Source organism: Perca flavescens, chromosome 2 (genome assembly GCF_004354835.1).
Source record: "Perca flavescens isolate YP-PL-M2 chromosome 2, PFLA_1.0, whole genome shotgun sequence".
NCBI classification, from domain to species: Eukaryota; Metazoa; Chordata; class Actinopteri; order Perciformes; family Percidae; genus Perca; species Perca flavescens.
The window spans coordinates 21670152-21696820 of record NC_041332.1 but is presented as its reverse complement, the minus strand read 5'-3'; the positions used below and the strand labels follow the sequence as shown (position 1 = coordinate 21696820).

The window sequence follows — 26669 nt, the reverse complement described above, 5'->3', positions numbered from 1 at the left end:
ATGGAATTATGTACTTAACAAAAAAGTGTGAAATAACTGAAAACAGATTCTTCAAAGTAGCCACCCTTTGCTTTTTTTGATAGTGCTGCAAACCCTTGGTGTTCTCTCAATGAGCTTCATGAGGTAGTCACCTGAAATGGTTTTCACTTCACAGGTGTGCCTTGTCAGGGTTAATTAGTGGAATTTTTTCCCTTATTAATAAAAAAAGCAAAGGGTGGCTACTTTGAAGAATCTAAAATATAAGGCATGTTTTTTCACACTTTTTTGTTAAGTACATAATTCCACATGTGTTCATTCATAGTTTTGATGCTTTCAGTGAGAATCTCATGTCATGAAATAGTCATGAAAATAAAGAAAACGCATTGAATGAGAAGGCATGTCCAAACCTTTGGCCTGTACTGTATATATATTATTTATCTATAGTATTGGTATCAAAAGGGAAAAAATGTGCAAGCAATACTATGTTAATGACTGAGAGAGAGGAGAACCGCGTACTGAGCTTAAAATGTAAAATTTCACAATAAAAATGTGTGTGTGTGTGTGTGTGTGTGTGTGTGTGTGTGTGTGTGTGTGTGTGTGTGTGTGTGTGTGTCCACTATGCCGGCAGCTGCTGTGAGAGCACTTTTGGCTGCAAGAAGTCACAAACAAATGGAGCGACGACTTTGGGATCATTCAGATGGACGTGATGATCGCCTGATACCGTCACCACCGTGTGCTGAGAGAGACAAATGATAATGAACATTTGAATAAAAGCAAACATTACTCATATTTGAAGCTTCTTTGTGTTGTTCTGTCGGTCAATGTTTTTTCATCAACAGCTAATTCAGCTTTTGTAAAAAAAATGTAAAGTAGTTCTGTAGTTATGACTGATACTGGGGAGGCCATCACTGGAAAAAAGGAAATTATACAAAGAACGACTAAAAGCTAAAAGGGAAAGTGACAGACCACGGGCGAATACCTGTGTTAATCTCGGTCGGGCTTTCAACAGATGGAGACAATTACGGGATTGTAAATGATTCAAAACCGACCCCAAATTGACCCTCACGTATGTCATATGTCTGTGTTTTTGTTGTTCATTTTGTTTCATATTAATAATATTTTGCTGTTTGCTTGTATAATCTGTATATTGTTTTGTGAATGTCTATTTTAGTTTTTGGCTGATAAATTGATGGGATTTACTGTTGGGAAGGTTCCCTGTTAGTTTTTCAGTAAAGAAGGTCTGAAGACGCCTTTGTGACTATAGGGAACCATTTGGCACCTGGTAATAAGTTGACACTTGATATGAAACTGAAGGACTATAGACCTTTTTCACAGCAGACATCTTGACTTGTCATAGCAGAAAAAGTAATTTTATTAAAAGTGTTTCAGTTTCGGTAAGTCAGTGCCAGTGAGCCAGCATGCACAATACCAGGACCCTAAAACTACACTGTTAGATATTACAGACCAATTTAGTTATGTCCACTTATTTCTTATTTTTAACTGAACGAGCTTATACAAGTTGTGGATTTTGAACTCAACTTTATGAGTTTTTGAAAGTTAAACTTTCATTTATTCATTGGGTCGACTATTTAAAAAATGTATGTGTTAATTGAACTTGGGTATGAAGTTTACTTATCAGTTGAAAAAAAGCATGTGTGTGTGTTGCAACAAAAAAGAGTTGTCTTTCTAGTGCCAGGCGGAGGGAGTACCTGTCAACAACTTGTGAATTTCACTCTTCTCAAATTGAAATGGAAAGTTCTTTTTAAAAGTCAGAATTTGCTGAAAAGTTTGCAGTTTGTTCAAAATACAAATGTAACTTTATGAATTACGTTTATTAAATGTGTGCTTAGAATAGTGTTTTGTTGCCTGGTAATTGTCATTGTTGTGTTGGTTTACATTTGTAACCATGAGTTAAGTGACTGTTTGATAAGAAGAGGTGGAGTATCATGACATTAGACTTTGAGCAGTAATAGGTTTCCTTCAGCCATTAATCTGCTGCATGTCACTTCACTTGTGGCCATTTTATGTTGAGTGACAGAAGATCAGCAGCTTTAGAGGGGCTCCTATTTCGCATGGCGCCCTGGGGTGACCCCCCCCCAAGCACCCACGCTATCTCTGCTATGAATGTGGTTATGTTGTTTTAACTTGAAACTGTGAGTTGAAATAAAGCAGAAAAGTATGTCTGTTAGACTAGGCAAGGAAGGTTTCTTGCATTATTAAAGAAAATAAATTATTTGTTTTAACTTAAAGTATGAAGTTAAACCAAGTAATAAAAAGTTAAATCAACTTAAAGAACAACGTTAACAAAACCAGAAAACTGTAGTTACATCAACATCATTAACTTTAATTTCTAAGTTGAAACAAAGGCATTCTTCAAGTTGAGTGAACTTCAATTTTCAAGGCAGCAGGGGAACTTGCATTTCCAAGTTAAACTAACATGAAATGTATTACAGTGTAGCTCACCTAAACGTATTGCAGTCATATATAATGTTATTAATAGCATGTGCTTTTCTTGCTTTGACAAGCCAAAATGTCTTCTGTCAAAATGGTCTATTGGACACTGAAGAAGGCATAATTGAAACATCTGTGCATTTTCCCCTCTAGATAGATCACAAAATATGTTTTCCTGCAAATTATATTTATATTATCTTTTTTTCTCCAAGATTCAAACTCACATTTCTCTCAACATATCCTTGGAGAAGTTTCAGATGGTTTGATTCTGGTGCTGCACCAAAGCCCTTGTCTCCTCTGAAAAAACAGAGATTTTAAACATGTTCAGTATGACATGCTTTGATGATTTCATTAAGGCATATAACATTATTGAATTAGGACCCACAAGGGGTCATAACATTATAATGCAAACATCAGTATCTTACAGAACAACTAGAACAGAGGCTTGAATCCTCGACTGCATCTCCAGACTCTGCTCCAAACTGATGGGAACTATGTTTTTCTGAAAACATAAAATGAAACACATGTACTGCACAAGCTGTATGTCAAACCTCTGGTGTAAAAAATAGTTAACAGAGAGGAGCTGGTGAATGTGGGGGAAGGTTTGGGGGGTTAAAAGTGACTTACAAAATTTACTCGCAGGTTTCTGGAGAAAACAAATCCTGCTGGAGAGAAACACATTCAGCAGGCAGCAGATGAGAGAAAGTGAGATGTGAAAGTGAGATTATTCCTCCCCGAGAGGAGAAGAAGAGGTAAAGACATACCTTCGTCAACTTGGACTAGACCTCGCTCTAAAAGGATGTGCACTGACTGTTCGGACAAAGTCGGGTTTGCAGCCAACAACCTGAAAGAAATACAACACTTTAGCCAACAGCAGACTTTGGTAGTATACTAGAAATCTAATAGCCATATTTTGTTTTGGTCTGTTTTATCTTTCGACAGGATTTATTATATTATGTTAAAAGATTACTCCACACATTTAGTATTGCATTCATTTAAAATTGTTGGACTCATGATGGAGTTTTGAAAATGTATAAAAATTGATGCTGCAGAACGAGAGATATTTTCATTTGTATTACACATATAAAAACAACAAACAATCTGGCTCCTACATTACCCACAATGCAACGTTGACAGTTTGATCAGATATTTGGGTGTGCTGTACTAGTGGTAGTGTAGAGATGAGGAGCGGACTACAGACATCAGGTAACCTCACTTAACTTTTTCATTTTTAAATCACTTGAGGTACTGTATCAGACTTAACGCAGCTCCCTCTGGAGCCACAAAAGGCTTTAAACAACTTTTCTAACATATGCATTAGTACTCCCCAATCTTTTAAGTTCCCCTTTTAACACAATTCACATAAGAACAAAACATCCTACACAGATTAAAGTGCCTATATTATGCTCATTTTCAGGTTCATAATTGTATTTTGAAATTTTCAATTTCAATTGTATTTCATGGTTTAATTTTCAAAAAACACCATATTTTTGTTGTACTGCACATTGCTGCAGCTCCTCTTTTCACCCTGTGTGTTGAGCTCTCTGTTTTAGCTACAGAGTGAGACATCCTACTTCTGTACTGTATCTTTGTTGGGATTCGCACATGCGCAGTAGCTAGGTTACGATCACATCAGCTAGCTAGCTGTTTCTCTAACTTCCGTAGTACAGGGCAGGATTAGCCGGGAGACTTCTTCTAAACGAGGGCGCACTTCCAACTTTGTGTGGAATACCTGCAGAACAGGGACATGTAAGTAGTTCTTTTGTAGATTATGGTGAACTTGTGTGTGTTGTAGCAGTGTTTTGCCATTGAGAACGAGGGGGCTAACTGCTAGCATGCTAGCGCTAGCATGGTTTAGCCCCTCGTTTCGGCTAGTGACGTAGAAAGCCGTGTAGATTTTGAACAGCTCACCCGGAGACTGAAGGCAGGATACATTCAGAAACCGTATCTCACTCAAAACAGCATGGATGTTCTTTTTCCCAAGTTTGTATGCGTGTGGAAGCACCAGAGACATAAAATAACACCCCAAATCCCAGAAAATATTTTTAGATTTATATTTTTTCATAATATGGGCACTTTAAGGTTTATTTAATTTGAATTAGCCATAAACTGGAGTGGTGTAGTACCTCTCAACTGCCTTCTCATAAGTGTAAACTCTTTTCTTCTCTTCTGTCTTTTTTTCAAACTGAAGCACTTCATCCATCCCCTGCCTAATCACTTTGAAAAAAATATTCTGCAGGAAAAGACACAGAACTTACTGACAGCAGTGGAATATGAAGATAATGCAATACTACTGCAACAATCAAGTGTTACTATTAGATTAGCTTCCCTTTAAAGGCTTGAAAAATGCAATATAGTGATAATTAAAAGTGTTGAAGTACTGGATCTAAAGGCACGAATCCAAAGCAGTCCAGCAGTACGACGGCATCCACCATCTCAGGATACAGCGCAGTGAACTGTGGAAAACGTAATGTGGACCATGTATGATAGCCTACCATGCAAAAAACATATAGGACAATATTCTGTGTAAGGTGTGAAAACAGTAATAAGTTGTACAGTATGTATGGAATCTTAGTTACCATTCCAGCGATATTGCCACCTGTGAAAGAATGAACAAACACTCATGCTCAAAGTTTTAGAGACTCGTCAAAGTAATTTGTTTGTTATTGACTTCAAATAGATTCTGGCTTTGATTGTGAGGCTTTTCATTATAGATTAATCTGTTGATACATTTTTGTTGATTATTCACTTAGTCATTTAGTCTATAAAGTGCTAGAAAAAAGTGAAAAAATGTCTAAGCTAGCACCTTCTAATTGCTTGTTTTGTCCCACCTACAAAACTCAGTACATGTGAATCACTCACCCATACTGTGGCCTATGATGGAGAATCTTGTCCAATGGAGACCTGTGGGAGTTATTTAATAGAAATCACATCTGATTAAATCTAGTTTCACTTATAGGGCTGTACTTTACTGTCACAGAGATGCACAAGAGTCCTGAGGAGATACAACCTCTTGATATAATCAGATATGTGTGGAACTAATGGCTAAAAAGATCCTGCAACTTCTTGAACTCACACACCGTCAATGACTCTGCGTACATCTGCCACGTTTGCAGGAAAAGTATAGGGAACTCCAGCAGGACGATGGGAAGACAAACCATGACCGGCCAGGTCCACCGCTACATATCTGCACTCTGACAGGAAATAGAAAGAGATATTTAGGTGGTCCTCTGACTTTTCATCTAGCGCCACCATTAGGTCAAAATCTCATGTTTGTGACCAAATTCCTCCAAAACTAATAACATTCCCATCAGCCTTAGTTACTTTTTGTTTAGTGATAATTAGCAAATGCTAGCATGCTAACACATACTAATATGTTGAACACGGTAAACATTATACCTGCTAAATATAAGCATGTTAGCATGCCCAAGTTAGCCTAAGCTTTGTCCCAAATTCACACTACTAAGTCACAGTATGTTAGCAGTTAATATACAAAAATATTAACATACTTTACCATTTAATCCTTACAGGAAATGTGTGCCGCTTAGAAAGACACTTAAGAGATTTTTTTTGAGCGGTTTCGCCAACACTTACAATTTATCTCATTTGTTTTCCAATTGTGAGCTGCTCCTCCATTTCCTTTGTGCATTGCATTGAGGGAGAATAGTGTGCAGCACACTCAAAACTCAACAGTATTTGGTATGCATGCTGTCTGCTTTGAGTGTAGGCTACTTTATTTTGTCACACACTACATTCTAAAAACCTGCTTAGACTCAGTGGGTAGTGTGGATTTGGGACACAGCTTTCGTCTTGTTAAAATAGGGGTACATGGTGGAGGGTGAGTCCCATTTTAATGACCCTAATCTACTCTGTCATAGTTTACCTTTGGGTAGAAGGGGAATGAGGGTGTTGAATGTGCCACAGTTGTCAGCCCAGCCGTGCAGGCACAGCACGGGATGGCCGTGATCAGGACCCCAGACTTTCCCTCTGATCTCTCCCCATGGGACTGGAATAGAGAGCTCTGAAACTGGACACATTACACAAAACAACACCTCAGAAAACTGATTAAAAAAAACAAGGATCTGACCTAAATGTACTGTTGATATAAATTAGCAACTACTAGATTTAACTACATCCATGACTGAAAGTGGTAAAATGTTAAATCTCTTGGGTCACTGAGAAAAACTACCTGCTTGTTTAATTGTAGATGACATTTCAGTGTCTGATGACCCTCAGATTTTGTCGCTGACAAATGAAAAAGAAAATCCCCTGCAAAGCTGAATATCCAGCAAAAACAAATTCCTGATTTGTGTGTTTAACAAATTAAACCTGCAGACATACTCTGACCTTTGGAACCTGAAGGAAACATAAACAGCAACCAATGATTTTATTGGATATGCATAATGACAAGTTGCTGGTATGGCCAATCGTCATACACTGCAGAGGCGGGTCTTATATTTCAACAAGGTGACAACTCTCTACTATCCTGTCTGTCTACATTCCCTCAGTAATGCATAGCAGCAGTCTCCTGCAAGGACAATAAATCTGGGAAAGAGTGAAATCTGGTACATGCCACCATCATTCATCCCTCTGTAATGACGTGATCTTGAGTGCAGTCGCAGCTCTGTCTGCAGCAAACTTGATGATGGTGTTGGGAGTAGAAAGTGGTTATACAGTCGTGTGTGTACAGGGAGTATAGCAGGAGCCTCAAAACACAACCCTGGGGTGCTTCAGTGAGCACCCAGGGCTGAAGGTGGAAGAGGTGTGTCCGTCCACCATCACCACCTGGGGCCATCAGGAACTCAAGGAACCACATGCACAGGGAGATGTTTGATCTATGGTGTTAAACGCTGACCTGTAGTCATGAACAGCAATCTCACATACCTTTCTTTTCCAGGTGAGATAGGGTGGTGTGGAGCATGTGTGCTACGGCATCTGACGTTGATCATTTTGGATGGTAGGCAAACTGTAGTGGGTCCACTGTGCGGGGTAGTAAGGAGCAGTATAATCCTTGACCAGTCACTCAAAGCATTTCATCACTATAGAGGTTAGCGCCACTGGGTGGTAGTTATTCGGGCAGGCCGGTCTTGTTTTCTTGGGCACAGGAATGATAGTGGACTTCTTGAAGAACATGGGTATGACCAACTGAGCCAGTGACAGGCTGAATATCATTTCAGCACATAGTTTGAGCACCGCCCACTGATAACATCAGATCCTGCTGCTTTCTTGGTGTTCACATGCTTGAAAGCACTCTTGACGACATGCTCAGAAAATGTGACACGTCCACTAACCTCTGGTTTTTTTTGCTTGTTGGTTGCCAATGGCCTCAAAGCAAGCATAAGTTGTTTAGCTCATTTGTCACAGACGCATCAGAGCTTGACAAGGAATTTTCAACGTAAAATTAGGTAACTAGTTTTCAGTACTTTCTTTTTCATCTGTAACTACTAACCTGGATTTTAACATCAGCTATCTATCATGAAACCATCAACAAACAGCAGAATCTATTCTATATTTGAAATATAGATATATTCTATATATATATATATATATATATATTTGGACAGAAGTAGGGAGGGGTTAACTGTATTAAAGGCCTCTAAGTGATCGACCCTTACAATGGGATGTGGTGTAACTAAAGCAGATAGCATGTATTTTACAGCCAGTGATGTGACAAAACCTGAAGCCAGATTGAAGAGTCTCACACAAAGAACCTGGAAATGGATTCTATAAGTTGAACATTAACGGGTGACTTGAGGCGGTTTCTCATAATGGAGGGTGTAAGAGATCAGGCTGTAGTTGTTCATGTCACTTAAGTCCACTTTTGTGCTACAGAACACGCAGTTTTTCCACACATTTAGAAGTGTGTTACATCGGAGATGAAAGCTCTAAATTGGGAAATTTGTTTTCTTGCCAAGAGTTAGGTAAGAAGATTGATACCACACTGTTTGTGCGTTAAATATGAAGCTACAGCCATCAGCTAGTTAGCTTAGCTAAGCATCAAGAATGGAAAACAGGGGCAAACAGCTAGCCTGGCTCTGTCCTAAACAGTGCATGAGTAAAACATTCTATAAGTGTGTCCGCCGTCCCCCTGTTCTGATTTGTCAATGAAGTTAAAAAATAAAAATACACTTATGATGAGACCTTTAATACTATTGTTCATTTAACACAGTTTTCTCTTCTTATAAACATTACAATATAACTTTAGTGCGACAGTGTGAGGATGTTTGTAGCTTATAACTTGTGCTGTCTGTTTGATTGGGACAGCACTTTGGTTCGCAGGAAGTCAGACACAAATGAAGTAATGACTTCAGGCTTATTCAGATGAAAGTGATGATCACCTGGTACCTTCACCACCATGTGCTGGAACCAACAAAAACAGAGAGGTATATTAACTACAGATATACAGAATCAATAACCACTAAGATGTTCAAATAACCATTACAAACCACTCCAATTATATTTTCATTCTGTCCCAAGTTGCAAACTCACGTTTCTGGCCTGTAAGCATTGGAGAAGTGTTGAAGTCAATTTTCTTTGAGCTGGTTCAAAACATATTCTATTGAAGCCTTCGTCTGCTCTGGAAAAAGATATTTTGAACATACAATGTGAGAATAGGCCATATACTGTAGGATGAAGAGTATGTCATTGATAGAAAGCTATGATATAGACTGAGATTTGTGGGGTAGGGATATGATTTTCACATCATTTGTTAGCTGCTACTGTAAATCAGTCAGCTGTTATAAATATCTCTGTCTGTTGTCACATTGTCATACTGCAGTCATAACATACTGCAAACATCCATTTCAGTATAGAGCTCAGTATCTTACAGAACAACTAGAACAGAGGCTTGAATCCTCGACTGCATCTCCAGACTCTGCTCCAAACTGATGGGCACTATGTTTTTCTGAAAACATAAAATGAAACACATGTACTGCACAAGATTAATGTTAAACCTCTGGTGTAAAAAATAGTTAACAGAGCGGAGGTGGTGAATGTGGGGGAAGGTTTGGGAGGTTAAAAGTGACTTACAAAATTTACTCGCAGGTCTCTGGAGAAAACAAATCCTGCTGGAGAGAAACACATTCAGCAGTCAGCAGATGTGAGAAAGTGAGATGTGAAAGTGAGATTATTCAGAGAAGAAAAGATAAGACATACCTTCGTTAACTTGAACTAGACCTCGCTCTAAAAGGATGTGCACTGACTGTTCCGACAGAGTCGGGTTTGCAGCCAACAACCTGAAAGAAATAAAACACTTTAGCCAACAGCAGACTATAGAGACAAAGTTACTAGAAATCTGAAATAAAGCTTTGTAAATGATACCTCTCAACTGCCTTCTCATAAGTGTAAACTCTTTTCTTCTTTTCAGTCTTTTCAAACTGAAGCATCTCATCCATCCCCTGCCTTAGCACTTTGGGAAGTTCTTTCTGCAGGAAAAGAGACAGAAGCTACTGACAATGGTGGAAAGTACAGCCAAGCTCTTCACATACACACACATATACACATATATACACACATACATATACTGTATCTATATATATGAGATACAGTATATGAAGAAAAATAAAAGATTGGAAATGAAGAAAAATTAAAGCACAATGCAAAAACATTAAACAATCTTCATTTTCACGACTTATTCAATAAATGTTCTTTCCTTGTAAGCCTCTGGTCGAATAACACAAAATTCTGCCTATATAGTATAATAAGCAAAGCATCTAAATTTACAATAAAAATACATGACGTATTATAAACATTTTCTACATTGTATTTTTATATGTCTGGGGAGTTGGGATATTTAGCAACCTGGAGTGAGTTTTACATTCTGCAATCAATAAATTACAAATGGTGGGCATTAAATAGCCTGATTCTGGTATTCTAGAGTCTGTAGTATTCGGACTTGCAGTCAACAAAATAAATAAATAAAGAAGTAAATAAAGGATTACATTTAGGTCTTCTTTTGGCCAAATATATACAATATGAAAAATTCAAATAAAATATTTTCAAGACTTTTCTTCTGGTGACTTTCAGACTGTCCTGGCCATGCATGTATCCACACAAACCATTAAAGCTTCACAATAAGTGTAATCTGGGGAGTCAAAATGATTCATACTAAATCTGTAGGTAGGAATCCGTACGCGTCCAGAAGCACGAGAGCATCCACCATCTCAGGATACAGTGCACTGAACTGTAGAAGACACAATTTGGACCATAAGATGATACCACATAGGAAAACGCAGAAAAATGGTCTCTGTATATTCCGTGGGAAAGAGAAAAGAGATAGGACAAAGGCACTCACCATTCCAGCAATGTCAGCACCTGTAAATAAAAAGAAGCTGCATTTGATTTGCACTTTAAATGACTTTGTAGTACAGCAGCACATATTAAGATAAATTCTGCTCTAATGGTGGACTCACCCATACTGTGGCCTATGATGGAGAATTTCTGCAGCTGCAGAGCTGTGGGAATTAATTTCACAGATCATCAACCAGGTTCAGTATCTCATCACAGAACACCAAGGTAGTTTTATGGTGCCAAACGTCCCTCTGTGGTTTAATTATATGCATAAACAGAAACATGAAGTCCTGTACATCAACCTTAAGCTAAAACTTACACTGATGTTTGGCTAAAAACTATTCTACAACATTATGAGCTTATTATGAGCTCTCACACACATACCATCAGCGACTCTGCGTACGTCTGCCACATACGCAGGAAAAGAGTAGAAATCTCCAGGAGGACGATGGGATGACAGACCATGACCTGCCAGGTCCACCGCCACATATCTGCACTCTGACAGGAAGTACAGGGAAGAGATGCGTAAAATACACACAAAACACACTCAGGGGACACCAAATCCCTAACACATAAATCACAATTTTGGATAATGTTATTATTCTGAGATAGTTATTTGAGTTTAGTGAGTTTAGTTGAGTTTATAAGCACCTGAAATAACTGCTCAATTTAAGCCAGAGTTAATATTAATTCATAAATTAATTATTTTTTTTACTGGAAACTTACGATCCATTAATGTTGAATTGTCTGCTTGTACGTTCACATTATCACTTAAAAAAATGTTAAAAAATGTTTTAGAGGTGTTCTGCCACCAGCAGATGGTTTCAGTTGAACATTCTGTTGCTATAGCAACACCTGCTGGCAGTTCTACAGCTAGCAGTTTTTTGGTCGATAGTTACGTCAGATCTGTGTCCAAGATACTGATGGCCATCTCCTATCTACTACTCAAATGCACTGTTTGAGCATTACCTGTAAGTACTCCTTATATTACAGCAATTTTGTGACTGTTCATTTAGAAGAATTTAGTTTTTCTATGATAAGCTAGCTTACTGCTAACCAAACTAGCCACTATAGTTTTTAGAGAATCATACTTTACTAGCTAGCTAGCTAAAAACATTCTGTAACTGTTGAATTACAATTACTGTTGGGCTAACTGCTGTGTATGTTACAGCTTTTACTGTTACTCTTGTGGACTTTAGCTAGGTGTAACGTTATGTTAACTACATTTGTTACTGTGTTATACTTTCTAAAAAAAAACTTAACTTAATTAACTGATAGAAAGAACATTGTCTCCATTTTAATGTTACTTACTTATCAATACCAAATTGCAAAGCTCTGTCTATGAAAAGTCCTGGAAAAGGAAAATTATAACTAAAGTTACTGTAGTATTACAATTGCAGTCAGGCCAATGAAATAAAGCGTTACCCTGTTTTGTTAATAGAAAGTCTCATTACTTGCCAGTAATGCATTAGCTAGCTACCTTTGGGTAGAAGGGGAATGAGGGTGTTGAATGTACCACAGTTGTCAGCCCAGCCGTGCAGGCACAGCACGGGGCGACCGTGATCAGGACCCCAGACTTTCCCTCTGATCTCTCCCCATGGGACCGGGACACAGAGCTCTGAAACTGGGACACATCACACAGTCTGCAGATCAAACACAATAATCACTGAGAATTAACAGCTCAAAAACTTAAAATTAACGACTAGTATTATATATTTCAACCGGGAGCAAGAAACTATTTAACTAATTTCACACGATCGAACTACATCCATGAAAATAAAGTGTGCAGCTCATGCACAAAGATTTGACAGCTAAGAGAAAACAGAAATGAACAACAGCACCATTACTGGCTCAATGTTATATGAAAAAAAAAGAAAAAGAAAAGTGCTGGATGTTGAAATCCCAAACTAGTAAACAAGTGGATATCAGTGATTTTAACTGCTGTAGATCTCTGACTTTACACTAATTATTAAAGTCTCCACATCTGACTTTGTTACCTTCTTTAGCCATTGTAGTTGATGTTGCACAGTATCTAACGCCTCGTAAAGTTTGCAGAAGCGCTCGCATCTCTAAACAAACTAACCGTAAACCATAGACAGTAAACACGTAATTTCCGTGTCCTCTGGCGCTCTGCTGCATCAGAACGATAAGAGCACCACAGTGGCATGCCTTTTAATCCCTCAGTTCGGTCTTTTAGGCAGCGCCGCTACTAGGTGAACAGTTGATATTTTCACGTGTCCATTTTTCCTATAGATTAATCTTCCAAACTGTCAGTAGACTTTTAGGAACAGTATCTCTCTCATTTTATTTACCCAATGCATTAGAATAACTCTGTCACCTGTAATCATACCCATCACACTAAATCAGGAGTCAAAGGAATTGCTGAACCAAACCATAAAACAAGAACTTCTAAAGCCTTAACACAAAATTATTATTTCCGTAGGCCTACACAAAGTAGGAAAGTTCTCACTTCCATGCTGCACTTCCTGCACAAATGATCCTTTATGAATATCACTCTGAGAAGTTAGAGTGATATCTATGATATGGAATTAAATATCTAAGATGTTTTGTTTTTCCAGTCAGCATTTGATACTGATAATTACAGAAAGTAGAAAAACAGTTCCACTATGGCACCCCTTCATAGTTTTTTTTTTAAATGGCTGAAGTAACATTGCTACAATAGTTATAAATACATACAATATCAACAATTCTGCAAGACAGCATGGTTTTCCCTCTACCAAAAGGTCTTCTGTGCTCCAATTATTTATTTTACATATCTGATTTCAATAATTGTCCACAGCCTTTCAACAGCTGTCAAACAACTGCATGCATCTTTAATGATTTATTGGATGGAAATCAGGAAATCATCAAAATACATTTTATTTGCATTTTGACATTTTAGAAAAAAAGGAAAACTGTGCAACAATATCCTAACATACTGTATATGGGTACATATTTACAATAGCCTGAAAAATTCATTAATTTCAAATATTTAAAAGTAGATCACAGAAAAGCAACGATAGATGATGGTCAATTGTAAAATGATTAAAGATTACATTACATACAAAGATTTAAGGAATTGTAGTTTCATAGATTTCCAACAGATGATCCTCCAAAATAAAAGCCTTTATTAACATAGTTTAAATGCTGTAAACAAGATACTGTGTGACAGTACTTGATGAGTTCATATTCATCCTCTGCTCCCACTGTGGCACTCAGGTACACACTCTTTCTTCCCACAGCCTGCTACCTTTTGGGATTAAACATGAGGACACGCTTCAGAGAAACTGAGCAACTGATAAAATATTAACAACAGGCAGCGGACTTCTAAGACACCTGTGCATTTTAAACAATCCTCAAAGACAGCAGCTACAAGGTAATACTATACCTTCTGCCTGCTAATACACAGCAGTCTGAACTGCAGGGCAGCAGGAAGACACCAAGCTCAGGATAGAGTTCAGCATAGTCTAAATAACTAAGATCTTTATTACTCCTGTACGATCTAATGCAGTCCAATACAACAGCTTAGCCATCTATCTTTACAAAGCTAATGTTGACTTTTTGAACCTTTAACTTTTTGGATATTTGTTCGTTGGGTAGGTATTCAGTTTTCTATTGTAGGATTAAGAGATTTGTTTTGTTTTTAATATTGTAGAATAACAGAATCCTTCAAAATGAAGCGCAGTGTTTCCATTTCAGCTCAGTGAATCTTTACTGCGTTTTGCTGTCTTTCTGTCCTCTCCTTTGATCTCCCTGTTTCACCAAGGGCAGGGCTTTAGGGACACAACCTTGATGCAGAGCAGAGAGAAAGGTGCAGTCTTGGCAGTCTGCTAACTTCTTGCTCTCGCTACCGATATTAGCTGCTCCGTTTCAACAATGTGAGGCTGAAGCAGGCTGAAAATCACCGAAAAACACCGCAGCGCTTTGCCATCCATCTCAACTGAGAGCGGTGAAATCTCTGACTGAGTAGAGTTGTAACGGACCAGTGTGATGTGTGTAAAGGTCTGTGTGGTTATGGAGCTTGGTATCAATTCAGGAGAGTTAACGAAGGTAAACACAGTGAACGGCCATGCTTAATGGCACTGGCTGGCTGAGTCCTTCCTTGATGCTCAGCTCTTTTGGCAGTTTTTTTGCTGATTTGTCTTTTCAGCTTACCCAACAACCCCCTTCACTATTTCACAGACCCTCCGGAGTTAAAGACAAGCGGCTATTAAATATCTATTAAAATGCATTAAATACTTTAGGCGTTCAGCAAAAGTAACATGAGTTATGCTTACATAGCTGGTTGACAGGTTTTAGCACCAAGGTGAGTGTAAACAGTACAATATGAATACAAACAAATGTTATGTTAAAATCAGCAGTGTAATATTACTTAAGGCAAAACCAATGGTTTTTGTGTTTGCTATAACTTCGAGGTCTGTTCAGCTGTTTGTCGGGCTGGCTGTGTCAACACTTTGGTCTGCAGGAAGTCAGACACAAGTGGAGCGACAGCTTTAGGATCATTCAGATGGACGTGATGATCACCTGGTACGGTCACCACCGCGTGCTAAAGGAAAGAGACAGAGACAATTAAACAAGTGTGAGAGATTTCACATTTTAACCTGCAATTATTTTGTACACTTGGGGGCAGCAGAAAAACAAGTTGCGAACACAACGTTGACATATCTTTTAACCCTTGTTAAAGGGTCACCGGGACCCGAAGGACAACACAAGGGTTAACTATACGTTTATTTGACGTTTTGTATTGGCCTGGCGTTGAGCTTCATTATCCCCTCATGAACAAAAACAATGAGCTGAAAAAGCTCAGAAAAGCTGAGGGCAGCTGCAGATTCGGGTGATAATTCTCTGTCGGGACATCACATTGTCACATTATACAGTAGAAATAGCAATTATAGCCACTTTAAGGCTATCATCATTAGTATCATTCTATATTATCATTAGTATTCTGATATTCCAAGCAGCAGCTACATTGTTTTTATCACCAGCTGACTTGAAAAGAGACCGTCACTGGAGATGTTTAGTTGACGCACATCTTCTGTTCTCTCTCTCATCAGCAACACTTGACCAAGCTCCAGTATGTGGGTCAGCGTTGAGGTTCACAGCTATAAAGATTTCTGCTGCCTGTTGCCGGGTTAGCTCAGTTGGTAGAGCAGGCGCACATACATAGAGGTTTACTCCTCGACGCAACGGCCGCGGGTTCGACTCCGACCTGCGGCCCTTTGCTGCATGTCATTCCCCCTCTCTCTCCCCTTTCATGTCTTCAGCTGTCCTATGGAAATAAAAGCCTAAAATGCCAGAAAAAAAAAATCTTTAAAATAAAAAAATATTTCTGCTACCCCTGAGACATTGAGTTCACACTCGCAGCTACTTTAGTATCTGTGCAGCCGTCTGTCTGCCTGTCTGTCTGTCTACTAGGCACAATTACATACACTCAAAGGCTTAACGGCTAAAAATAACCACCAAGCCTACCTACTTTTCACAAACACACTGAATAAACACACTCACATTTCTGTCCCTATAGGCCTGGAGAATTGCTGATGTGAATTTCTTTTGCTCTGGTTCACTAAACATTTTCTCAAAGCCGTCCTCTGCTCTGGAAAGACAAAGAAGAAAGAAAAGAAAAAGACTATGTATATTCAGTGAGGTACAATTTACTAGTATTGCACTGAGATTAGGTCATGCACTGCAATAATGAAATGTGAGGTAGAGAAATAACTTACAGAATAACTAGAACAGAGGCTTGAATCCCCGACTGCAATTCCAGACTCTGTTCCAAACTGATGCGCGTTATATTTTTCTAAATAAAGGAAAGACAATACAATGTACAATACTGTTCATGCATTTTATGGGCTGCATATGACACCTGTGGGAGGGATAAAAATGTAAAGTGATGAGTTGGAGCAGTTCAGCAAAAACCTACCAGATTAATACGGAGGTCTCGGGTAAACATCACACCTGCAAGAGAAAATTGCATTATATTTTTAGCGAAAGAGTAAAAACATTCAGAGAGGAGGGTGAACTAATTTGGTTCTATGAGGAGTGTCCATGACAAAAATAAAAGCAGAGAAGAGGAAGATAAAGACGTACCTCCTTCAACTTGAACTAGACCTCGCTCTAAAAGGATGTGCACAGACCGTTCAGACAGAGTCGGGTTGGCAGCCATCAGCCTGAAAGAAATGAAAGGCTTTTGTAGAAAACCCTTGTACAAACAGCATAACTGGATGAGTGGATGTTCAGTATTCGTTGTAAAACAATATAAAATACAAAAGGTGCAACACCTCTCTACTGCATTTTCATAAGTGTAAACTCTTCTCTTCTTATCTTCCGTCATTTTTTCAAATTGAACCATCTGATCCATCCCCTGCCTCATCACTTTCAACATTTCTTTCTGCAAGAAAACAGACAGATGATGAGGTAAGCAATTCAAAGCTACTGACAAGAGTGGACTGTACAGCACAGCTCTTCGTGAATTATTATGGATTAAGTGTAAGGCAATAATATCATGCTAAACACAGAGGACAAAACGGTGTCAGATTCAATTACACTGGTGACTAAAAGCATTTCTTAAATGTCACACAACCTGTATATTTTTTCCATTTACTCACAATCTAAAATTCATTACACAGCGATATGAAGTCTTTTACAGTGTACACTAGAGACGTTCTCTCCTAGCGGGCACTCCTGTAACAGTGTGGTGTTTTTTTCAACAATACATTTTAACTCTACAGTACAGGCCAAAAGTTTGGACACACCTTCTCATTCAATGTTTCTTTATTTTCATGACTATTTACATTGTAGATTCTCACTGAAGGCATCAAAACAATGAATGAACACATATGGAATTATGCACTTAAAAAAGTGTGAAATAACTGAAAACATGTCTTATATTTTAGATTCCTCAAAGTAGCCACCCTTTGCTTTTTTTGATAGTGCTGCAAACCCTTGGTGTTCTCTCAATGAGCTTCATGAGGTAGTCACCTGAAATGGTTTTCACTTCACTGGTGTGCCTTGTCAGGGTTAATTAGTGGACTTTTTTCCCTTATTAATAAAAAAGCAAAGGGTGGCTACTTTGAAGAATCTAAAATATAAGACATGTTGTCAGTTATTTCACACTTTTTTGTTAATTACATAATTCCACGTGTTCATCCATAGTTTGGATGCCTTCAGTGAGAATCTACAATGTAAATAGTCATGAAAATAAAAATGAAACGCATTGAATGAGAAGGTGTGTCCAAACCTTTGGCCTGTACTGTATATCTAAGCAACTTGTCTGTTCTTCTCCTTTTTAATTCCAGTATGGACCATATGAACTAGAATTATTTATTATGATATCATGTTTTTTTATACTTCTTTGCTGTATTTAACAAAAATAATGATTAATGATTATATTATTATATATTAAGCAACCTGGATACGTGTCATAAAATGAACACAAATGAGCTTAAGTCATTAGCATTTTAAATATCTTCTAAGGCCTTTTTTCCCAGGACAATTAAGTGTTTTTTATGACTTTCAAGACCTGCAGGCTTTAGGTTTTTGTGACTGGTAGTTGTGCAGATAGTTTGATGTGAAATGTGAAATATAAAGCATTAAAGTAAATGCTTGCTTCTATAGTAAGACTATAAAAATCTAAATTAACAATGAATTCTGTGAGAGGATTTATGAAATTGTTCTGAAGACTGGTGTTAATAAATGTAATATTTTGCATCACAACTTCAAAATACATCGTATTTTTCTTCACCCTTAACTAAAACAAATGACAGCCCTGTAGTCTGGGATTTAATAACTGTTCATGTACCTTATCTGTAGGAAAGAATCCATATGAGTCCAGCAGTACGACAGCATCCACCATCTCAGGATACAGTGAACTGAACTGTGGAAGACACAATACGGAATAAACACCACACAGCTAAGGAAAATACACTCTACAGAGTCAGTATATCGTGTGAAAATCGTATCCTGTCATGGCCATGCCACTTACCATTCCAGCAACGTTACCACCTAAAAAACAAAAAGAAAGAACGAAAGAGTACAAATAAATATAACATAACACAAACATTTGAATTGCTCTAATTCTGCCGTAAAGCTGCACTCACCCATACTGTGGCCTATGATGGAGAATTTGCTCCACTGCAGAGCTGTGGGAGTCATTTCACAGATCATCAAACAAGGAAAACAGAGGCTCACTACTGCGGTTTAACTGCAATACAAGCTGGGTGGTATTGTTTAAATATATCACAATATTAATATGTTTATTTAAATAAATAAAAAAATATATAGATATAGAAACTCGATGACCAATAATTAAGAATTATATTATCACCCAGAACACACTCTAACACCGCTGAGATCTACTGTAGTTTGTTGCCTGAACGAACACTGATGTTTGATTTTAATAAGTGGCTAGACGTCCTGCAACTTGTTGAACTCAAACTCACACACCGTCAACAACTCTGCGTACGTCCATCACATACGCCGGAAAAGAGTAGAAAACTCCAGGACTACGATGTGACGACAGACCGTGACCCGCCAGATCCACCGCCACATATCTGCACTCTGAGAGGAAGGACAGAGAGGAAAGCAAGAGTCTCACCAAGTGATTGTCACTTTCAGCCGTGAGGTTCATAGCTGGGGATGGCTTTTAGAAGGCTTCGTTGTTTACAACATGAGAAAGTTGGGTGGCAGTCGTTGGCAGTGACAAGAGAACGCCACTGCATTCTATTTATTTTACAAAACACTTCTTGACAAACTATCTGGGTCTCTAAAAAGTCTTTTTAACTTGATCAATTTCACACTGCAGCAGGTCCCAAGACTATTTGGTCCTCGAAATAATCAAGTTAATACTGAGATTGGGGAACTGGCTCCTAAATACTATGCTCCACACAAGTGGAACAATCGCATAAACTTGTAAAATTAGACAAGCTAATCCCTTTTAATCAATTTAAATCCCTTTTGATTAGTGCAACGTAGGAAAGCTTTTTTGCACACATTTTTTTGTCGGGCAGGTGTGTAGGATATGATCAAAAGTGTCTATGTCAATCCCTTTTGATTGACTGGATGCATTTTTTTATTTTTTTTTATTGATGTTGTCCCTTATGTTGTCCCTTGTATGTCCTTGATCTGTTCGTGGTATAATTTGTTGATGTATACTGTAACTTTTGTTTGCTTTAATTGTTTTATATATACTATAATCAGGGAGTCCTTGTAAAAGAGAGCTTGCTCTCTATTACCTAAATAAATGTTTTAACCAATCAACTAATCTCTTTAAGAAAATAATTACCTATATTAAACAAACAAAAAACATTTCAACATTTTCTAAAGCATTTTTGAGTGAGTTTACTTTAGATGAACAAGGCAAAAACAAAACCTAGTCAACCAGCTGTAACTATAATGTCTCGGTAAAGGGCAGTGGTAGTAATCATCATCAAACATGCATGTAGGCCTGAAAGGGGTTCACAGACAGGCTGTATTCAAAACTATACTAGCAGTAAGTACTCATTTTGGCCAAAATGTAGCATGTAGTATGCAGTATGCAAAGACAAGCAAAATCTCCATTATGCCAAAAATACCCAGATGACGTACTGATTTGGAAAATATCTCCAGTATGCATCGAACCAGTCTACCTCGCCTACGTCCCACAATGCCAAGCGCTGGAATGGTCGCAACCGCTGTGCTTACCTCCACTTTCCAAAACCGGCTAAGCCTGGCCTAGCATACATACTGCGTTCGTCTATACTATGTAGAGTGTATTAGGCGCCGTTTCAAATACAGCCACACACTGAGGCAACACTATACACCTGCAGGAGCTGAGTAGTCTTGTGAAAGTAGAAAGTAGTGTTGAATAAATCAAGCTTAATTACCAGGACAGTTTTGGTAATGGGGTGTAAAGTTTCTTGCTGTGTTTATGTGTGCATAAATGTTATTTGAGTATACAGTATATAGCTGAAAGGCAGGCAGGAAATGTGGTAGCCCTGAGGCCACCCTCCCTACAGTACCAGAGAGCTTCTTATTGTGAGGCAACAGTGTTAACCACCCAACACGCCTCCCCGGGCATACTGATCTGCACAAGTACACACTTTCATGTAATAAGCAAAACACCACAAACGTGTGTGCACTGAATAGTTTTTGTAAAAGCAGAAGAGACATGGAAAATGACGGCCCCCGTTCAGAAAATAATTTCCCAAAAAGTGTACCTAGTAGCTTCCGTTTTAACACTGCGAGTGGCAGCAGGAATTGATTGACAGGTGGTATTATATATAATATGTGCACATATACATAAGTTAAAGAGAGAAAGTGAAGACTGTTTAGTTTTCAGTTTAAATGACTGGATGAGAGTGTAACAGTATCTTATTAATTCATGTTTAAAGCGTTTAAAGAGTTTTGTGGGTCCGATTTTTATATTAGACTGGGGCATTGAGAGCAGTTTTACATTTCACATAAACAATTACCTTTGGGTAGAAGGGGAATGAGGCTGTTGAATGTGCCACAGTTGTCAGCCCAGCCGTGCAGGCACAGCACAGGGCGACCGTGATCAGGACCCCAGACTTTCCCTCTGAGCTCTCCCCATGGGACCGGGACACAAAGCTCTGAAACTGGGACACAGCACACGGTTAATGACACTCATGAATGGCTGTGACCTGTAACCAGATACTATAAACTCACTCTTTCAAAAAGAAAATGTTTCTGTGCCCAATGTAACTTGCCGCTGGAATAGCCTTGTGAGCAATTTTTGGTTTTAAGAGTTTATTTTGCTTATCGCTGAAACAATTAGCTGATTAAACAATTAGTCAACATAGTAAGTAAGAGAGTAATCATACATTTCTTTTATAATGAAGTTATTATTTAGTCATCAAGATTAGCTGCTTTTCTCTGTATCATGATGGTTATATATGAAATGGTCTAAGCTCTGAGAAATAGAGATAGGCTTAAGTATTTACTTTCTATTAACCCTGTCAAATTTGAAAATATGACTTTGGGGTGCCCAAATTAGTGCTGCAGCTATCAATTATTATTATTATTAATCTGTCGATTAAAAAAAATAGGTTGGAATGTTCATATTATTGTTCATATTACATAGCCATATTTATTCTGCTCTTAGAACACTGCAATATATTTCTTTGTCCTGCCTATGCACCACCTGTCTATACTTGAATATCACATTGCACTTTTCTGCTTTTTTGCACTTCTGGTTGGACGCAAACTACATTTCGTTGTCTTTGTACTCTGCACAATGACAATAAAGTCTATACCTGCCTTTTTAAGTTAGATAAATGTAACGTTAAACACTGATGCTATTTCTCATCCTAATTATAAGAAATCTATGAAAACAAAGTATTTTTACCACATTTAATTGTCTGTATCCATCTCTTCCCATTGGCTGTGTTCACTGTGTTCTGTATCATTGTTGTGTTCAATAAAGAGCATTCATAAAAGGTAACGTTAGCCTAATGGACCGAGGTGAGGTTAGTTTTAACTTTAAATTGCCCCAGTCTACAACTCCCGTTCCACTGGTATGCAATTAAACACGATTCATTCCACTTTTATCTTTTCTGTCATGGTTTTAAAAACGTGTTATATAGGCCTAACACTAAAGTTATGTGTTTTAAGTTACATAGTTAGTTACCTGCGTGTTTCATTGCAATGGACTGCAGGTGTCTGACGCTTTTCAAAGCCTGCAACATACTGGAGACAACCGAGGCTATATTAAAACCTATACACGTAAAAAATATCTTAAAACGTCGAACTTATCAACGTTTTCAGACTTTGAAAGTCACTCACAGTTTTCCGGGTCTTGAAAGACCACGTGACGCGAGCGGAAGATGCTATTGGATAAACGGACATGTGGCGGTCTGGACCAATCATCGTTAAGAAGAGGAGGACTGTTGACTCACCTTCAACAAGATAATTTACAGTCTATGAAGACAACCAACAGAATCGTTTTTACTAAAACGGTCAGTTAAAGCTGGTATAGGCCTTTTATTTGTGAAATTCCATTATAACCTTTGCAACCCTATCCGTGACAGAAGATTAAGATAAAGATAAGAAAATCCTTTATTAGTCACACAGCTGGGAAATTTGCATCCTTTCCTTTCTCAGACTTGTCAAAAAGAGAGTCTAAAAGAGACAATAATAATAAAAACATGTTAATATCAGCAAATCATTCCAGAGATGGAGAGAAAATGTTGCTTATAGTTTAACCCTCTCCGTACCTAAGCGTACCTAAGCATACCTTGCGGCTGTGGCTAAAGAACATGCTACGGTAAGCAGAAGGCTAAACTATTAGCAACATTTTCCCTCCATCTCTGAAACGTTTTATTCATAAACGTTAACTTAAATCACAGTATGTCTTCTCAAAGTGCTTTACAGGCCCACAAGTTTGCAAAGAAAATAGGACGGTAATTGTCATAGAATTGCTGCTACCTGTATGTAACAGCATTGGGATCACAATTGGGATGATTGAAATAATTGACTATATATGTTTACATGCACACCTACTATATATTCCACTATTACTCAGAATATGACAATATTCCGAATTTGATTCAGGTCATGTAAACAGCATATTCTGTTTGGACATTCCGAATAAGGCCTTTTTCCGAATATGGCATATTCCAGTATTATTTGGGTTTTAGATAGCCTAGAAATCTAGACGCACCCTAGCGGCAGCAAATGTAATTTGCAGCCAGGGTCAGTCTAGCAACTCTCCGTTGGCTTGCGAGCTGGAAAAACCAAATTCTGGTCAGGCCAATCACATCAAGGATATAGTTGGCGGGCGGGCTTAACATAAGGACAGCAAAGTTGCAACAGTTCCGCGTGAATTCCCTGCTACTTGAAAACAAAGAAAATGGCTGCTGCTGCTGCTGGTGATCAACGGTCTTTCGAATTGGCTTTGGCCGCGACTCTGGAGACTTGGAGTTAAGCACTGAAGTCATTTTAAAAAAAGGAAGATGTGTTTGGAGTTTTGCCGCCCGAATACGGCAAAAGTTGAATCTATCAACTAGCGTTGCTCTGGTTGGCTATGAGTGCAGAGGGAATTTGAAAGACAACCATTTATCCCGCCCCTCGGTTTGAGCCCTGCCAATGGTGAGTTCCCAGACCCAACATCTTGATGTGGGTCTGGCTTGTCAGGCTAGGTTTTAGAGGCATTTTTTGGACATGTATACGGCGCTTTTGGAATATGCGTCTCCATCAGGGTTTTAACCGCAGTTTACGGCCTCTTGCCTGTTTACGGCTTACGGTCATCTCTGTGCGTTGCTATGGTTGCTGTACAAAAAAAACAAGCAGCCAACAGTTTGCAAGGCTGCAGACCCGATAAGAAGAAGAAACACAACTACTTTTAAATATTATCAAAGACAGGTTTTTGGATATGCACAAATATCGCTACACCAACCTTTTCAAGAAGCTGGTTAAAGGAATGAAAGAGGGACGCTGTGTTTGCACGGTCCAACAAGTCCGCCACCGCTGGTAAACTTTGAAAAAATCTTTTGTTGCACGGCTAGATAAACAGGAATATTAGTGGAATACTGACTTTCATTAGCCATGTAAACAGCTTAGTCAAAAACCATAATATTATGTGCATGAAAACATAGTCAATGACTAGTAGGCTACTCGTTCAGGTTACTGTATGAATGCATATGCACGTGCAATTATTTGGCCTTTTTCCAGAAAACTGCCTACCCCAGCTTTAAGTGTTCACAGTTCATCAACTGACATACACAAACACTGTAAAATAATAACATATTGTGAACAAGAATAGAAAATAAAGTTTCAGGACAGGGAATTAGAATATTGTTAAACAAAAATACAGTAAACAAAGAGTGCAGGAAACTGTCACACACACACACATGCACACAAACTTAAAAAAAACACTTGAACAATTCAAACACAGCAATGTCCCCACCAGAGACGTTTACGTGGAATCAAGTTTCCAGATTAGGTTTAGAGATGTGTGTGAACATTTGAAGAGACGTGCAGTTGGAGAGGTAGACAAATGGGAGGGCTGGAATAATCTGGTGATAGGACGGAGAGAGGGAGTATAAAAGATCAGCTTTGAGGGGGGGGGGTGAAGTCAGGCCAAGAAGAATTTGGTTTAATCACACAGGATATTTTACTACAGGTAGGTACTGTCTTTTTTAATTGTGTTATAATTAAATCTTAGAATAATTCACATTTACTAATAAAATTAGTGATTTAGGCGTGTGTGTATATATATATATATATATATATATATATATAAATAAAATGGTTTAGTTAAAGCAAAATGTAATAATAATGCTCTTTCAGTGCTCAGGATTTCAGAATAATACGCTACTCTACTTTGTTATTTATCATGGTGGAGAATGTTTTTATACATAACGTTATAAGAAATAAAGCAGTTTTAGGTGACAAGGTCATCAAATTAAAATAAAATCCAGATAACTGTCCTTGAAGAAAAAAAATATTTTTATTACCATGTGACATCTTTTAGAGCATCAAAACCAACAGTGTGTCTAATTTCACTTCACATGAATTATGAAGGGCTACGAAGGTTACTTTACAGACTCAGCGAGGGCAGCTGAGGTAATGTATCTGCCTCCTGCACTTGAATACAGTGGCTCTTGGCTGCTGGCCATCAAATCAAACAGGACAACAAGAACTGTATAACTTGATGTGATCCAGGAACTTAGTTTATCTCTGATTGTTCTTTTCTTTTCGTTTGTTTTTATTCCTCAAATCAGTGTTTGTGTAACCTGTTGCTCCATCTCCTTGGATCATGGCTGACTTTGACATGGTGCTGAAGTATTGGGGTCCAGTCGAGGCAGACTACACTGGCAATGGGGGCCTGGTTTTGACCCGGTTAGTGGCTCTGACAAGTTAAGATTACTCTTTCCTATAGGTCAGGGCATGCCAGTGTCCTCAGTGGTATCTATGGCCCTGGTGTGTGTGTGTGTGTGTGTGTGTGTGTGTGTGTGTGTGTGTGTGTGTGTCATCTTGGGTGAATCCTCACATTTTCTATTCTTCACAGTTTATTCACAGAGCACCCAGACACTCAGAAGCTGTTCCCCAAGTTTGCCGGCATCGCCAAGAGTGACCTGGCTGGTAACGCAGCTGTTTCTGCCCACGGAGCCACAGTGCTGAAGAAACTGGGTGAGCTGCTGAGGGCCAAAGGCAACCACACTGCCATCCTGAAACCTCTAGCCAACAACCACGCCACCAAGCACAAGATCCCCATTAATAACTTCAAGGTGAGGCTGATGTAAAGAATGTTTTAATGGGTAGTCCATCATGATTTGATCCTTCCTCCCATAGTCTTTAAACTAGAAGTTGCATCCCATTTTTTGTGTCCTCCAAGCTGGTTTTAAAGCCGCTTGTGTGACTTTCTCTGTATTTTCTTTTCAGCTGATTACAGAGGTTATTATTAAGATCATGGTGGAGAAGGCAGGACTCGATGCCGGCGGGCAGCAAGCTCTGAGGAATGTAATGGCTGTTGTCATTGCTGACATTGACGCCGATTACAAAGAGCTGGGCTTCACCGGCTGAAGGTTAAAGTCTTGCCAGGGTCAGATGACAGAGAAGAAAATATTCTATATACAAGATTTAAAAAAATGAAATGGTTTGATCTTCTGTAAACACATATATACTAATTTGCAATCAAAGGAAATTACATTACAGCACCACTATAAATCACAGCCTCATATATTGCTATAGATTTAAAGATCATAGGAAACATAATGTATCTTTAATTGCAGAATTATTGTGTTATGTCTTGTGTTGTGTGTGGTCCAGCATTACTAATAAACATGTTTTTATTTCTGTTAAATGAAATTGATCTCATCCAAGATTCTTGACTAACAACAAACTGTAAAACCTTTGTCATATATTACCAATAAAATGATGTTGCTATACTCTGCTCATTATTCTTTAAGTCACATTTCCAAGTGTTATTCCTTTCCTGAATATTTTTTATTAGT

The 26669-nt window shown here is 38.3% G+C and overlaps 4 protein-coding genes across 8 annotated transcripts; 1 reads left to right on the top strand and 3 right to left on the bottom strand.

The window, feature by feature from the left end:
- Positions 1-2357: 2357 nt before the first annotated feature.
- On the bottom strand, positions 2358-6736 carry LOC114546779 (serine hydrolase-like protein). Its single transcript, XM_028565836.1, has 11 exons — positions 6620-6736; positions 6314-6457; positions 5511-5624; positions 5293-5334; positions 5010-5029; positions 4812-4886; positions 4557-4663; positions 3195-3274; positions 3058-3095; positions 2856-2932; positions 2358-2727 (listed from the first exon to the last, which is right to left on the bottom strand). The coding sequence occupies exons 1-11, from the start codon at positions 6642-6644 to the stop codon at positions 2619-2621; spliced, it is 831 nt and encodes a 276-aa protein (XP_028421637.1). The 5' UTR covers positions 6645-6736; the 3' UTR covers positions 2358-2618.
- Positions 6737-8557: 1821 nt separating this feature from the next.
- On the bottom strand, positions 8558-12903 carry LOC114573054 (serine hydrolase-like protein). Of its 2 annotated transcripts, none has more exons than XM_028604955.1 (12): positions 12717-12903; positions 12200-12343; positions 11104-11217; positions 10842-10883; positions 10724-10743; positions 10538-10612; positions 9751-9854; positions 9586-9665; positions 9460-9497; positions 9258-9334; positions 8920-9007; positions 8558-8790 (listed from the first exon to the last, which is right to left on the bottom strand). In XM_028604955.1, the coding sequence occupies exons 1-12, from the start codon at positions 12856-12858 to the stop codon at positions 8662-8664; spliced, it is 1053 nt and encodes a 350-aa protein (XP_028460756.1). In that variant the 5' UTR covers positions 12859-12903; the 3' UTR covers positions 8558-8661. The 2 variants fall into 2 exon arrangements, with proteins under 2 accessions (XP_028460756.1, XP_028460764.1); XM_028604963.1 differs by having other exon boundaries at positions 9460-9494.
- Positions 12904-13830: 927 nt separating this feature from the next.
- On the bottom strand, positions 13831-22602 carry LOC114573067 (serine hydrolase-like protein). Of its 3 annotated transcripts, none has more exons than XM_028604980.1 (13): positions 22498-22602; positions 22343-22401; positions 21168-21311; positions 19162-19275; positions 18816-18857; positions 18701-18720; positions 18518-18592; positions 16998-17107; positions 16807-16886; positions 16640-16674; positions 16440-16516; positions 16225-16312; positions 13831-15265 (listed from the first exon to the last, which is right to left on the bottom strand). In XM_028604980.1, the coding sequence occupies exons 2-13, from the start codon at positions 22398-22400 to the stop codon at positions 15122-15124; spliced, it is 987 nt and encodes a 328-aa protein (XP_028460781.1). In that variant the 5' UTR covers position 22401; positions 22498-22602; the 3' UTR covers positions 13831-15121. The 3 variants fall into 3 exon arrangements, with proteins under 3 accessions (XP_028460781.1, XP_028460776.1, XP_028460791.1); XM_028604975.1 differs by having other exon boundaries at positions 22343-22429; positions 22498-22557; XM_028604990.1 differs by lacking the exons at positions 19162-19275; positions 22498-22602 and having other exon boundaries at positions 22343-22491.
- Positions 22543-26268, top strand: mb (myoglobin). 2 transcript variants are annotated; one of them, XM_028605012.1, is made up of 4 exons: positions 22543-22670; positions 25437-25554; positions 25724-25943; positions 26098-26268. In XM_028605012.1, exons 2-4 carry the CDS (start codon positions 25472-25474, stop codon positions 26236-26238), a joined length of 444 nt encoding a protein of 147 aa, XP_028460813.1. In that variant the 5' UTR covers positions 22543-22670; positions 25437-25471; the 3' UTR covers positions 26239-26268. The 2 variants fall into 2 exon arrangements, with proteins under 2 accessions (XP_028460813.1, XP_028460803.1); XM_028605002.1 differs by lacking the exon at positions 22543-22670 and adding an exon at positions 24794-24835.
- Positions 26269-26669: the final 401 nt, after the last annotated feature.

What these genes read in the sequence shown, in the direction of transcription:
- LOC114546779 (XM_028565836.1), bottom strand. Translation starts at nt 6,644, where the DNA reads ATGTCATCTACAATTAAACAAGCAG. An exon ending in CATCATAGGCCACAGTATGG is followed by an intron (nt 5,030 to 5,292) that starts GTGAGTGATTCA and finishes ATTCTTTCACAG; the next exon opens with GTGGCAATATCGCTGGAATG. An exon ending in TCTAGTCCAAGTTGACGAAG is followed by an intron (nt 3,096 to 3,194) that starts GTATGTCTTTAC and finishes GTTTCTCTCCAG; the next exon opens with CAGGATTTGTTTTCTCCAGA.
- LOC114573067 (XM_028604980.1), bottom strand. Translation starts at nt 22,400, where the DNA reads ATGTTGCAGGCTTTGAAAAGCGTCAGACACCTGCAGTCCATTGCAATG. An exon ending in CATTGCAATGAAACACGCAG is followed by an intron (nt 21,312 to 22,342) that starts GTAACTAACTAT and finishes GCTGTGTCCCAG; the next exon opens with TTTCAGAGCTTTGTGTCCCG. An exon ending in AGGCCTATAGGGACAGAAAT is followed by an intron (nt 15,266 to 16,224) that starts GTGAGTGTGTTT and finishes TCTTTCCTTTAG; the next exon opens with CACGCGGTGGTGACCGTACC.
- LOC114573054 (XM_028604955.1), bottom strand. Translation starts at nt 12,858, where the DNA reads ATGCAGCAGAGCGCCAGAGGACACGGAAATTACGTGTTTACTGTCTAT. An exon ending in GTGCTGACATTGCTGGAATG is followed by an intron (nt 10,613 to 10,723) that starts GTGAGTGCCTTT and finishes TGTCTTCTACAG; the next exon opens with TTCAGTGCACTGTATCCTGA. An exon ending in TCTAGTTCAAGTTAACGAAG is followed by an intron (nt 9,498 to 9,585) that starts GTATGTCTTATC and finishes GTTTCTCTCCAG; the next exon opens with CAGGATTTGTTTTCTCCAGA.
- mb (XM_028605012.1), top strand. Translation starts at nt 25,472, where the DNA reads ATGGCTGACTTTGACATGGTGCTGAAGTATTGGGGTCCAGTCGAGGCA. An exon ending in GGGGGCCTGGTTTTGACCCG is followed by an intron (nt 25,555 to 25,723) that starts GTTAGTGGCTCT and finishes TATTCTTCACAG; the next exon opens with TTTATTCACAGAGCACCCAG. An exon ending in TCCCCATTAATAACTTCAAG is followed by an intron (nt 25,944 to 26,097) that starts GTGAGGCTGATG and finishes TTTTCTTTTCAG; the next exon opens with CTGATTACAGAGGTTATTAT.